At 37.6% G+C, this 13,616-nt stretch overlaps 1 protein-coding gene across 6 annotated transcripts; it reads right to left on the bottom strand.

The window, feature by feature from the left end:
* Positions 1-8,261: 8,261 nt before the first annotated feature.
* LOC122075218 (probable protein arginine N-methyltransferase 1) lies at positions 8,262-13,205 on the bottom strand. 6 transcript variants are annotated; one of them, XR_006139203.1, is made up of 10 exons: positions 12,633-13,205; positions 12,285-12,295; positions 11,321-11,476; positions 10,213-10,314; positions 9,961-10,125; positions 9,641-9,728; positions 9,327-9,442; positions 9,076-9,226; positions 8,825-8,912; positions 8,582-8,722 (listed from the first exon to the last, which is right to left on the bottom strand). XR_006139203.1 is itself a non-coding variant. In XM_042640169.1 (9 exons), exons 1-9 carry the CDS (start codon positions 12,859-12,861, stop codon positions 8,517-8,519), a joined length of 1,224 nt encoding a protein of 407 aa, XP_042496103.1. In that variant the 5' UTR covers positions 12,862-13,202; the 3' UTR covers positions 8,262-8,516. The 6 variants fall into 6 exon arrangements, 5 of the variants coding, with proteins under 5 accessions (XP_042496103.1, XP_042496104.1, XP_042496105.1 ...); XM_042640169.1 differs by lacking the exon at positions 8,825-8,912 and having other exon boundaries at positions 8,262-8,722; positions 12,633-13,202; XM_042640170.1 differs by lacking the exon at positions 8,825-8,912 and having other exon boundaries at positions 8,262-8,722; positions 9,961-10,103; positions 10,251-10,314; positions 12,633-13,199.
* Between the last annotated feature and the right edge of the window lie 411 nt (positions 13,206-13,616).

The following is a 13,616-nucleotide window of genomic DNA, read 5'->3' as shown; positions in this document are numbered from 1 at the left end:
ATACTAATGGCCACATCTATAGAAAGATATTCAGCATGTGATGTAAATATGTGCTTTCCAACTTGTCAAAGAAAATAAGCAAAACTAGGTCTCTACATGCCTCTACCCATACCACATTTACCGTGGTTGCATATTAGCATGGACTTTGTCCCCAACTTACCAGCAACACGTGAGTGGGATGATTCTTTCTTTTGTGGTTGTGGACAGGTTCTCGAAGGTTGCTCATTTTATACCATGTTGGAACACTTTCAATGTAGGCTGCATAGCCAAGCTCTTATTTAAAGAGGTGGTACATATTCATGGATTGCCAGAATCCATATCTTTTGATTATGATGTAAAGTTCTTCAATTACTTTTGATAGACTTTATGGATGAAGAAGAACACTAAGTTGAAACTCTCTTCAGCATTTCACCACAAGCAGATGGACAAACAAAAGTGGTGAATTGAAGCCTCGACAACCTTCTTTGATGTCTTGTTCATGATCACAAGAAGATATGGCCTTCAATTCTTGACATTTTCAAATTCATTTACAATAGCTCTGTCAACCGTACTATTGGGCATACACCAGATAGTGCTTGGTCTTCAAACTCAAAGACCCATAGATTTGGTATTGCAACCACAAACAAACATCGCCATTTCATTGAATTTCAGATGGCTTTTATGGTGATAGATCAAATTGCTTCAGAATGATTCCCTTTGAATGCCAACCACAAGTTGCTTTCTTGGAAAATGGTACCATTCAAAGTGCTGAAACGCATAGGTCCTTATGCCTACATGTTAAAATTGCCGCCAGATATGAAGATCAACAACGTTTTTAACATGGCTCACCTCACACTTAATGTAGAACAGCATAAAAAGGTGGGCGACATTGAGCACACATTATTGCTCCCTCAATTCACAACATCTATCGATGTTGAGATAAAAAATGTGCTCGGCAACAAACTTATTATAATATGGGGTGGCAAAAGTTACTATTCTTTTTTCATCAAATGAAAAGGACAGCCTAAGAAAGATTGTACATGATCCATGCCGATGACATCAAGTGTCTTGATCCGGATCTATACGAGCAATACATGTCATTCCTCTATTCGTCTGAGATGGATGATTTTGAGAAGGGGGAGCTGATGTGGATCGATTCTTTGGCAAACAGTACACTAGCTGAAAGAATCATAGGGTTGGTCCATCACACCAATTAATGGACCAACCCATAGGCGATAGAGCCAACCAGTTTTGGGATTGGGCCAGCCTACTTGGTCTGGAGAATTTTGGGTCCCTCAAACCCAAATTATGGGGGCATTCTTTTATCTTTAATTCTGCCTTGGACAGTAAGACAAAGGGACAAGCAAGGAGGATTTGTTTGTTTCCTTGTTTGTTTCCCTTTTCACTAGTTTTCAATTGCAAGGTAGAACTCCATTCCTATATATTGAAATCAACCCTAGAGGTTTTTCCCACGATTTAAGATGAATAAATTTTCTTTGTGCAATTCTCCATTGTCCTATGGGAGGTTGAGACTGAAATAGACTTCAATGGGTGAGATGCCTAGGCTGTGAGAGCCTTTGTCCCCTATCCCCTGCTTGCTATCGATGCTCCCTTCTCTCATTTTATTTTCTATTGATTGATTGATTTTCTGAGTGATATTGGCTCCGTCTAAGATTTGTTTGAACCCTTTTGAAGACCAACATCAACTACTGTTGCTTTTGAGAATTGTAGAGACCTTCAAGCCAGTGGCTACCTAATTTAGAGATTTTGTGGGCAGCAACATCAACCCAAGATCTCACATATTCTTCGGCCATTACCAGCAATCTTATGAGGAACTATTAGGGCCCTCCAATAGGCCCTCTAACCAAGGAAGCTAGGCCATCTGAGGTCTGGTTGCTAAAATACAAGAAATCTTTCAGATTCTTGACCTAAATCAAGATTGGTCTTATCTGGGAATATGACCATCAACTCAGGCTATATTTTTTTATTTTATTATACTTCCCTTAGTCTCACTCGACCAGGGATTCAAGCTCTATTTTTGGAGTTCTTGGATTTCTCTGTTTTAACCTAAATTCCCAGATTTCATGTATTGAATCCTGCCCATTTTTTCAGTGTGTTATTTGGAGTTTGTCTCAGACTGTTAGGACTTAGTTTGGTGGTTTTTTGAGTCCTAATGAACATTGGTGGTTTTTGACTACTACTTAATTTGCTGGAATTTGACTTTATTCTACCCTAGCTGATTGGCTACTGTTTGGGGGTTGTTATTTATACTGTTATCAGTACTTATAATAGCATTTGTTTTTGTTAGTTGATCCTATTTGGGGTTGGGTAATCTATTCCTAGCCTTACGTGAGAAAAAGTCTAAGCTTGTAGGTATGTGGACGCTTATGATGTCCAGAACATTATAGCAATTCTTTTTGTTTCCACCATCCTAGTTGAGTATGTACACAATAAACGACTAGCATAGCAAAGAGGGGGAAAACTTTGTATAATGAATCTTTAAAACATAAGAAAGATACTTACCCACTATCGTCTTGGTCGTAATTGACTAGTATGCTGATACACAGTACCGATTTACGAAAGACTTTTCTCTGAAATTTGTGAAATTGAGCTGACCCAGGGTTACATTTCCAATCCAGGTGTCTCTCTCATTGCAGGGAGGAATAGTGGTTGCGTGGTAATAGAATATGCAAGTTGCTATATGATTATAGTAGATTATAATAGTGGCAAGTTTGCTGATTCGAGTGAACTTGTAGTTGATCCAAACTATGTTATCCATCCGGTTGAAAGCACCCTTCAATTTGTACAATCTGCACAATCTGATCAACAAAATCCATCTTGGTTTTTCGCTCTTTCTAGTTTCCTAGTTACAGTAGATTTTATTAGAACAACTCCAAAAACAAGTATGTTACATCAAAGATTTTTTACAACTTTCAATGATTAGGAAATGCTAAAGAGTGATGTTACATAGAAACAAAAATAGAATTTGTCTATGAAGTTATCTAATGCTCTTAAACGTGTAACAAACAAGCTTTAGAGTGATGGCCCAATTTTTACTTGGACAAATATGTTCATAAGTTACACCTTGAGATATATACACACATAAACATGGACATAATCATCTAGTTGTATTTTTCAAAAGTTAAACCTGAGAGAGAGAGAAATTAGTTAATTTCCACAATTCCTAAAGTAAAATCATATTAGTTTTGCTATGTGAAACAAACTTAAATAGTTTGATTTTCCTATAATTTCTTTTGGTTTTCATAGCCTAAGAAAAATAGAGAAATAATGCATTATTCAGTAAAAGTTAAAAATATATTTCATTTAAGATAAAGTAATAAACAAGGTACTAAATATAAGACAATAAAAGCAAAAAAAAAAAAAAACTTAGATGCACTATGGTTCAAGTCATGGCTAGCTCTCCCAAAAATAAAAGATATAGGCTCTCTTTGGTATGGTTTATATTTCTATTTATTTGACACATTTTTATTTTTTCAGTCATATGGTATGATTTTTTACCCTTATTTCATAAATATAAATAAATAAAAAATAGAATTCATAAACAGCTGAGAAATTATTTATGATCTATGGCCACAAACCATTTGTTTTTCGTTTATGCGGTAATTTCTAATGAGCACATGGTCTAAGGGATCAAAAACAAAAGTAAGTAATTTGATCCTTTTAGAAATCCTTCCTCTGACAATTCTAAAATCTCTGAATGTGACTTCCCTTATTTCTTCTGGAGCACAGATCTAACAAGCACAAGGCAACCCACATAGGAGACGAGATTGCCCTTCCAAAATTGGAGTCTTTTTTCATGAGATCTAGCATGGGGGGTGTAGAGGTGGGCAGACAGTCTAGTAGTGATGAGAGGAAGACCAATATATTTGACCAGGAAAGAGCCAAGGGTAAAGCTAGTGAGCTAGAAGAGGTAGACTTTGGTAACATCAAAAACCCTAGTAAGAAAAAGTTGGCATTTGAGGAGATTGATGCTAAGAAAAGGCAGAGATTCGAAGAGGCTTAGAGAAGACATAATAGCCTCAATGGAGGGGAACTCAGCTTTGGAGAAAATTATCAGATCATCAGTGAAATCAAGGTGAGTTAAATTAAGGCTCTTACACTTTGGTAGGTGGAGATGAGGTGGAGGTCATTGCAAGATTGAATGGATCTAGAGAGGACCTCAAGGGAAAGGGAGAACATGAAAAGGGAGAAGGAGGCAACCTCGGCGAGTACCCCTTAAGGAGGAAAAGTAACCAGCAGAGTTACCATTGACAAGGATAGAAAAAAATAGGGGGAAAAAATATAGGAGTGGATCCAGTGCATGAAGACGGGGGAAAAGGAGATCTATAGTAAGACCTCATTGATGAATCCCCAACTAATGGAAACAAAAGCATTGTGGATGTCAAAATTTAGGAGGGCAACATGGGTTGGATTTCTTGTATAAACCTCTGACAATCTTATGGCAACATGGATTCAAGAATCGGATCAAATCGGTCGCAATTGGTTGGATTGGATCGATTGGAATCGGCTAGATCGGATTGATATCGGCCTTGACCGATCCCAATTCTTAGCCGATACTGTATTGGTGGATCAATATGGATAAGGGATAAAGTGGAAAAAATGGCTTTAAATGTAAAACCATGGGTATTTCTATCTGATCTAGGGCAATCTGGAATGGAATCGGCCTTGACCGATCCAATTCCTGCAAGGATTAAAGTATCGACATCTATCGTCTTATTGATCGGCTAAATTTAAGATACATATCGGAGGTTATCATATCATATCGGAGATATGCTAAGATATGCTAACAATCAAGGAATAAAATATCGATATTGGTTGTTATATTGGTCAACTAAATTTAAGATACCTATCAGAGGGGTATCGTATCGTATCGAAGATACTTTAAACCATGTGTTCCAGATACCAAGTTCTCAGACCATGTATGGGACAAGATAATGTCGTCAGAGATGCTCCTCCTAGAAATAAAGGAGGATTGGTTAGGATTAACGAATCAATAACAATCTGAAGATTGTTAGACAAGATTTTAGGAATAAATTTGTAGAGGCGATTGTAGAAAGAGATTGGTCTATAATCAGACATGGAGGAGGCTCCATCTTTCTTAGGGATAAGGCACAGGAAGGTATGATTCACTCCTTAGATTTGGCTAGGGAAGAAGCTTTGAATTTCCTATATGAGATCCTTTTGGATGATGTCCCAACAGGAGGAAAAGAACCCCATGTTGAAGCCATAAGGATTAGAGGCTTTGCTAGGCTTGATAGAGTGAACGATAGATAAGATTTCATCATTCAAGGTAATAGCCTAGAGGGAGGACAAGAGGTGATTGGGAATGAATTTTGTTGAGCATGAGAGGGGAAAGATGAGGAGGGGGAATGCAGATATCCTTGAAGTAGTTAACAACCCGAGATTTAATGCTCTTACAGGAGAGGAGGGGGTGTTGTCGTTAGTAGTAAGGTTAGGAATGGAGTTGGCATTTAATCTGGCTTTCAGAAATTGGTAGAAATAAGACAAATTGGAGTTTCCAATCTCTAATCATTTGATTGTAGATTTTTGCCGAAGGAAGCTCTCTTTTTGAGCAATCAAGGAGGAAAGCTAAGTAGAAATGGATTTTTCTTCGTAAGCAAGGAAATGGTAATAAACATCCAGTTGGAGGCTGGACTGAATAGTAGATAGCTTATGTCTGCAGACAGAGACTTGAGAAGAGATGTTTCCAAAGGAGTTGGAATTCCAAAATTTGAGGGTAGCTTAACATTTTTTAGAAACCTCGAGAAGGCAATGAGGGGAGTGGAGAAAGTATGAACCGATAAAGCCCAAGCAATTCTGACTATAGGAAGAAAATCCTGATGGAGGTTCCACATGTAAAAGAATTTGAAGGGTTTGGGCCTGAATGAAATGTAAGGTTTGATAAAGGAGATAGGGCTATGGTCGAAGATACCCAGAAGGTTGAGGGAAACATGTGAGAAGGGAAAAGAAGCAAGCCAGGCTTCACTGATCAGAACTCTGTCTAATCAAATATGCGGGTTGATTTTTTATCCTTTTGGAATTTTATTTTGAAACAATTTTTATTGGATTCAAGTAGGGGGTATTTTCTTATTTATGAATAATATCTTAAGGAAGTGATTTTATAGCAAACAATATTTATAACTAAGTGCCAAACCTACTTCGATACCATTTTAAGGTACCCTACAATAAGGCAACAACTGCCTCGACCCTAAGAGAACCAGCTGGACACCTAGGTGATGCCTTGACAACTATGCAACGAAAGAAAACAAAATTGCCAAAAACTGTCAAAATTTGGTATGTCTAGTGAGTCGCCTAACGTTTTGTTTTGAGCTGGGTCAAAAATGAAAATTTTTGATGAGTATTGGCTGAAACCACCAGAAATTTTAAACCATAGTCTTACACGGATAAATCTTAAGATAATGCCACCGTATTCTTAGATGGATACATCTTCACATACTACCATAGAAACTACTCTTTGTGTCACCTCACCTCATGTTAATTCTATAATTTACAATTCCTATTTCTCTTTCTTCATTCTATATCAATTTGATGTATCTCCCTACAATCTATCATGATCAATTCATACCCAAACCTTAGCATGGATCTAACCTAGTACAAAGAGAGAGTGTAATGCCCCAAAGTTTAGCACCTAAGGATTTTTTTTTTAGCCTCTTTAAATATTTGTTTTGCCACTTAAATTAATAACTTGAGTGTCGGCCCTGAAATGTGGCCTAACATGTTAGAATCTTTAATGTGGGTTTTTATTAATTGGGTTTTTGTGCTTTAATAAAATCAGGCTAATTATTTGGTCTAATTAAGTGAGACATATGGGCTTTAATTAGTTTAATATGGGCTGGCTAGTGTGGGCTTTAGTTAACCATTAGACTTGTGACAAATGTGTGTCCATTGAAAAACTTTATAAATAGAGAGCTAGGTCCCTCCTCTAACCCTAATATATTATTCACAACGTGCACTCTGGAGAGAAAGGGAGAAAGAGAAAGAGATAGAGTTTCTTATGACTTCCTCCTTTGTACATTCAGATTCCTCATCTAGCCATGATCATAGGGGAATAGAGGAGAAGTACATTGCTACGTAGATCAGAAGGTTTTCCGTTGTGCTTTGCTTTATTAGTATGGATCCCAAATAAGGTATACTTTTATTGATTATAGTTTCTATCCCATTGTTCTTGGTGTTCGTAATCTATCTAAAGTGATCTATTGGGAATAAGAATTATATCTTGTTAAGATTTTACTCCTATATGTGATATCAGAGCCACCATAGATTCACTTTAGAACCCTAATCATGTTTGTAAGAGATAGATTAAAGTTTCTGACTTTAATCCATGGATTATGGGTGATTAGATTTAAAACCCTAATCAAATTTATGAGGGATATATTATAATTTTTGGATTGAATCCATGAATAAAGATGATTAAATTTATTACCATAATCAAAACTTTGATCGATTAAGGATGATTATTTTGAAACCCTAATTGATTATGGATGATTAGTTTTTTAAACTCTAATCAATTAGGGATGATTATTCTTTAAAACCCTTGGCAGCCTCAAGAACTAATAGGAACTCCTCTTTAGCCTCTATGTGTCTCCCAAGAACGTACAAACAGTTGCCGGCCCTGAAATGTGGCCTTACATCGGTCGGCTGAAGCTCGTAAGCCTGCTTAAAGCTCACAAGAGCTTACTTGAACGGTGGTCATACAAGACCCGACCGATTTCCTTGTGCCCATCAAAAGCTTCTTCTTTGGACCTTGCGTCGTCCACTCTGCTTCTTAGAACACACAACTCCTTCACAAACATGGCATACACACCTTTTCTGATCTTCAGGTGAGGAAGACCTACTTAATTTCTAATAATCGGATATAATCATAAACTTCCAAAGGAGCAAAATGGGGACAAAAATAGCACATAAGACCTCATACCTTCGCAATGCCAATGAGTATCTACTTCACCAAAGGGTATTCTTCACTTCGCCGGACGCAAGAGCACCTCTTCTTCGATGGAGAATGTAACGATTCAGTTGGGGGTGGGATTTGTGGAATTTGTTTAGGTTCAAAGGTGTTAAAAGGGTATAATAGGTAGTAAGGGTAGTTAGATCTTTTTTTATTTCGAAACTTGTTAATTTTTTGGGTTTAAATGTAAAAAACAAAACTACAATGGGGGTGATGTAATTGGGGCAAAGGTGAGGGGTAGTGGATGTAAACTTTCCAAAAATAAATTGTGGAACAAGAATTGCAATAGGCAAGGTGCACAACAATTATTAAAAAATCAACTTAAAATTTGAACACATTACATTCATATGGGGGCTACTCAGAAGAATCAAGTGGAGTTGATAATAATAATAATAATAATAATAAAAAAAAAAAAAATCAAATGTTACATTTAGAACCACCTAGCTCTTTCTCCTCCATCAAATAGTTTGTAAGAAAAATATATGCTTTCTCATGAAGTATTGCACGGAGAGAATCATAGTATTCTTGTCATGGAGGATCACAAAACAAATCAACGCATTTTATAATGTTGAGTTCTTGAGACCTGGCTATGCTGGCCATTCAATGAATACTTGAGCATAATTCCTACATCACGTGGATTCTTCTTGTTGGGCGCCACGGTCATGCTCCCAACTACTGTCTCCCCTTCACATATGGTTAATACATCTACCAAGTATAGAACTGTTTGCTTCCAATGTGTGGCCCGTGATCTTGGCCCTGCAATTTATTTTTGGATACTAACGTAAGAAAATAATAATAAAGTATCACCCACCTGATGATAGCACTATTATACAAAGAGATCTTTGAGATAGGCTGTACCCAATGCACAAGGCTCCGGCCATTATGGGGTCTAGGGAGGGTCATAATTACGCAGCCTAATCCCCGTGCTTCGCAGAGAGGCTGTTTCCTGCCTCAAACCCATGACCACTTGGTCAAAATGGAGCAACCTTACCATTGCACCAAGGTATCCCTACAATCTTTGAGCTAGATACTACTTAAATAACTAAAGCACAGCTTCTAGTAAGCAGAAAGAATAATAACTAAAAGCACAAGGTTAGAAGAAAAGTAACCTGTTGAGAAGCCAGTCAACTTGTGACACTTCGTAAACATGACATCAAAATATGCAACCAAAGCATGGATGTAATCATTGCGTTCTGCCACAAGCTTGAAGGGTGCAGTGAAAGAAACATCCCCAGGAGACATCTTAGAGATGTCCATAGTCTGAATTAGTGAAAGCAAAATCCAAACATTTTAATTAAAAAAACCAGCAACACTTGAAACACGTCATAATTAAGGAGAAACAGCGAAATCCTTTCACCACCTTGAGTAATTGGCAGTTCGTAACCATCTGGTTCTGATCAACAGTGTCAACTAGAGGTTCGATCATGGCTTGTTTCTTGATGCAGCACATATCAAATCCATATACATTATTCCAAACTGAAAAGCACAAAGATTTCCATAGACAGGAATCAATAAGCAGAAAAGTGCAACAGTCTAGCCACACGTCAACATGAGATATTTGCTCAATGACCAGCGTGACTCCTTTCCATGCTTGGCTTAGCCCAACTCAACATGTGCAGGACATGAAAATATAAACAGCCATCTAATTAATACAGTGCAAGATAATAGACTCACATTCAATCTTGTCTTCTTTGTAATCAGAATCTTCAATAGCCGTTAAATACAAAGAAGCTCTGTCTGGTAGCACAATTCCATCGTTAATCTATAAAAAAGCCACACTATATAAGAACAAGTAAACAAACTAAGCCTTATCCCAACTTAATGAGGTCGGCTACATGGATCCAAACATAAAAAGTAAGGAAAACTGGATTCTAAAACAGAGGAGGGGGGGGGAAGAGATGAGAAAAGACGGAAAGAGAAATAGATGAGAAATTAACATGAACAAGAAAAAGATAATGGCATGCAGACGTAATGCAAAAGAAACAGATCCTTACAAGCCATTTATTACGTGCATACAGCACTGTATCTAACATATTCTCAAACAACAGAAAATAGCCCATCCATTCTGAAATGATGATATCCACTTGAGCAACTGGCAGCACAATCTCTTCAACTTTTCCCTTCAAAACTGTTATGACTGAAAGGGGGGTGTGGGAGAACTGATAAGGATCAGTAAAAGAAGGATCCAATATAATGGTAGTCAGTTGAACATATTTATGATTATCAACATTAAAGCAGTCAGTTACATATTTATGAATTAACAGCCTTCTGGAATAATAATCACCATTTGAAAATCCATTGGCTTCCACAATCTCTTTTGCCATATCCGCCATTTGGGAGCATTCAACCTGCAATAGAGAAGTCTCACTTCAACAATAGCATTACCAGTGTGATAGAATCTACAAGACAAAAAAAAATACACATGCGTATACAACCCATGTATAATCATATTGAATGCTACCATAAATGTTCAACAATTAGGAAAATAGAATTGTTAGTTCCTAATTGTTATTCAACAAATACGATTTCAACTTTGAACACTGAATGCAGAACCCTGAAGTGGCTTGGTTACATTTAACTACTTTGAATAACAACTAGAAAATAAAATCTTGCAACCATTCTAGATTTTTTTAAGTCGCTATTTTTTTTTTTTGGATTTTGGAGCAACTAGGTTGCAGCACCAAATACTAATAATCCACCAACAAGTTTTTTTGTATTACTGGTTAGTTATTAATACTTCCATCTCTTAGCGGCTTTAATGAACCAAATTCTTTGTAATTAGAAATAGTCCCCTCAACTTCTGTATCTTTAAATATGACCATGAACCAATTTTCTTTAGGAAGAAAAAGTTTTAGCATAAGAGGAACAAAGGACCTTTCTTTCCAGTAAGTATGCTTATTCATTTTTATTGTTGCTCCTTAAACCTATCTACCAACATACAATTTTTGTAGTGCGAGGAAAATATTTAGTGACTGGAAATCAGAACAAGATCAGTCATGGCCTTTTCCTAATCTTGAGAGGATACTTGGGGAGATCGGTGGAAAAAACCGGGTTGTTTTTGGATGATCCCAAGTTAATTATGCTGACAAGGCCAATACAATACCAATCCCTCAATCCTTTGCGAGAGAAATGTTCATGGATAAAACCTTACCATTCAATAAATTGATAATGTAATAAACTTTGAGACAACAAGGCAAAAATAAATATAATAGCATAACAGATAAATGGGTCAATGACAGGTCTACAATTTCATAACATTTTAAAATTTTGAAAAAAATATAAAAAATCAAATCACCTATTGCACGCCCGCACACTTTTTTCTTGGAGGGGTGGGGGGAGTGGTGAAACACTTACTGCATAAACATGCTTTGCCCCTGCTTTTGCACAAAACAGAGACAATATTCCAGTCCCAGCTCCCACATCAAGGACCACTTTGTTCCTGAACAGGAAACCATTCTGGTAAATAACATTTTGGTATGTCTTAGTCCTTACTGTATCCTTTAACATTTCCTGCAAGATGAGCCCAAATCAGAGAGTTCTGGTTTAGGATTTTTAATAACTTTCAAAATAACCAAACGGGCAAAGAATAATATGCATCAAAGCATTATCTTCCAACATAGCAGATCCAAGGTAATGATGTTGTAGACCAATCAGATGGAAGGGGAAGGGAAGTTGCAGTCACCTCCCAACAACATAGTAAGAAACTTCCTGGGCCGCCTCCTACTGCAATTAGTGTTTTACACATCTTTCCATGAAGTCCGCCTGTGCATCCTATATGAAAAGGACGTAGTATTCTTCCAAGTTTTTTCAATATTCAATCATTAGAACTGCAGTGTTGCAACTACATATAGGAAGATGGCTGTCTTATGAGTAACCTAGAAACCATAGCCACTAAGCGGCTTTTAGCTAGGTTAACTAACATTCTACAGAACTATTTCATACATTCCCAGTCTTCATGCCAGAGGAACAATAGGATATACAGAATGCTTCCAGGGCATTCCTGGATACATAAAACAATAATTAAGAAAAAGGTTGAAACATAATAATAATATCCATAAGGCAGGGAATGATGACTGAAGCAATATGTAGCATGGGAAAAGACAAAACCACTGTTGGAATGACAATTAAATTAAAAGGAATACAGGTTGCAAAACAAATGGACCAATTGACAAATTCCAAACAAAGTAATGCAGGATAAACAAATTCAAAACCATCAGGGGCTACCATAACCAGTCAATTGAACTCCCATCTTACTCCTCCATTACAATTATAAAAAATTACGTTTCCCGAATTGGTAGTTCCGACGAGGTGTACTTACTTCATGAATACCTGTTAGCACAGAAAAAAAAAAAAAGGAAAATGAATTCTTGCAAATTGAATACTTCACATTCATTTTAAAGCTTCAAACCAAACAAAACTTATCAAACCATGATCTCAGGAAAGAAGAAATTTCAAATTTTTACCATTCGATATAAAAGTGAATCCTCCATAGTTCAAACAAGAAATATTTGTACTGGGTGGGAGAGACTGAGGGGAAGGAACACTTTTTTTTTCTTGGGTAAAGGAAACCCACAAGAGAAACAACAGATTTTCAGAACTCCAATAAGAAGTGAACTAAACATAAGAAAATCGAGGGAAGAAAAGGCAGAGCGAAGGAAGTTCTTACCAAAGTGAGAATAAGAATCAAAATAATAGTCAGCGCTGGTCTTGTCGCCACCAATGAGACTATCATCAGGCTCATCAGAGATGGGGTCGTCAAGGTTGGAACTCTCAGTCGTCTCGTCCAAGTCTTCGTCATCGACCATCATCCTCGTTACTTGCTGATGGCTGGAACAGTTATTGTCGTTATTGTTGCCTGAAGAGCTCTGTTTGTTATGACCCCTTCGCCGACCCATTCACTCTTCTTCTTCTTTTTCAGTTCTGCTCCAAATAATCTATTAGGGTTTCTGCAGTTGTCTCGCAATCGCAGAGACGATAGCAGAGGTCTCCTCTGACCTACTGGGCTAGTGACTAGTGTTTCGCTTTCAGGTGGCGACTTTGGATTTGTAAATAACTTCGACCTCTCCACTCTGGATTCTGGAAGAGGTGAGGTTGTAAGCGTTTGGGGTTTGGTTTAGGGCATCAGCCGAAATTTTAAAAGGGGCGACAAACTGATACGGACGTCTTTGTCTTCTGACTCCATGAGTCCGAAGTCCAAACGCATGCTTGGGTGATTTTATCCATCGGGGTTGAGCTGACTGTTCACAACCCTACTGATATGGGGAATCGGCCGTATCTCGCGGGTATTCATGCAAATACACCAAATAAACATGTGAAATTATGGAACCACCTCGATGTGGGAAAAGATCTCCACCACCGCAGAGTGGGGATTTCCTCCTACACCTTCATGCATAATAAGCCAGGGCGGGCTTTGGCATAATGGTAAGGTTGCTCTATTGCAACCAAATGGTCTGGGGTTTTGATGTGGTAAAATTTGACCCGCTGATCTTCCTCGCAAGACTGGATACTCCACGTTAGTCCTGCACAAGAGAGCAGACAAAGGAGAACCGAGTTAACCTGATGGGGGACTCTCCGATGCCTTAGTCAGAATTTCTCAACAATTTCTTAAGAGAACTTCTTGTGAAAAGAGTGATTGATCTGTCTTTAGTGA

This window comes from Macadamia integrifolia, chromosome 4 (genome assembly GCF_013358625.1).
Source record: "Macadamia integrifolia cultivar HAES 741 chromosome 4, SCU_Mint_v3, whole genome shotgun sequence".
NCBI lineage: Eukaryota > Viridiplantae > Streptophyta > Magnoliopsida > Proteales > Proteaceae > Macadamia > Macadamia integrifolia.
This window is presented reverse-complemented; position numbering and strand designations above follow the sequence as displayed.

What these genes read in the sequence shown, in the direction of transcription:
- LOC122075218 (XM_042640169.1), bottom strand. Translation starts at nt 12,861, where the DNA reads ATGGGTCGGCGAAGGGGTCATAACAAACAGAGCTCTTCAGGCAACAAT. An exon ending in GGGCAAAGCATGTTTATGCA is followed by an intron (nt 10,315 to 11,320) that starts GTAAGTGTTTCA and finishes TCTCTATTGCAG; the next exon opens with GTTGAATGCTCCCAAATGGC. An exon ending in GTTGACTGGCTTCTCAACAG is followed by an intron (nt 8,723 to 9,075) that starts GTTACTTTTCTT and finishes AATAAATTGCAG; the next exon opens with GGCCAAGATCACGGGCCACA.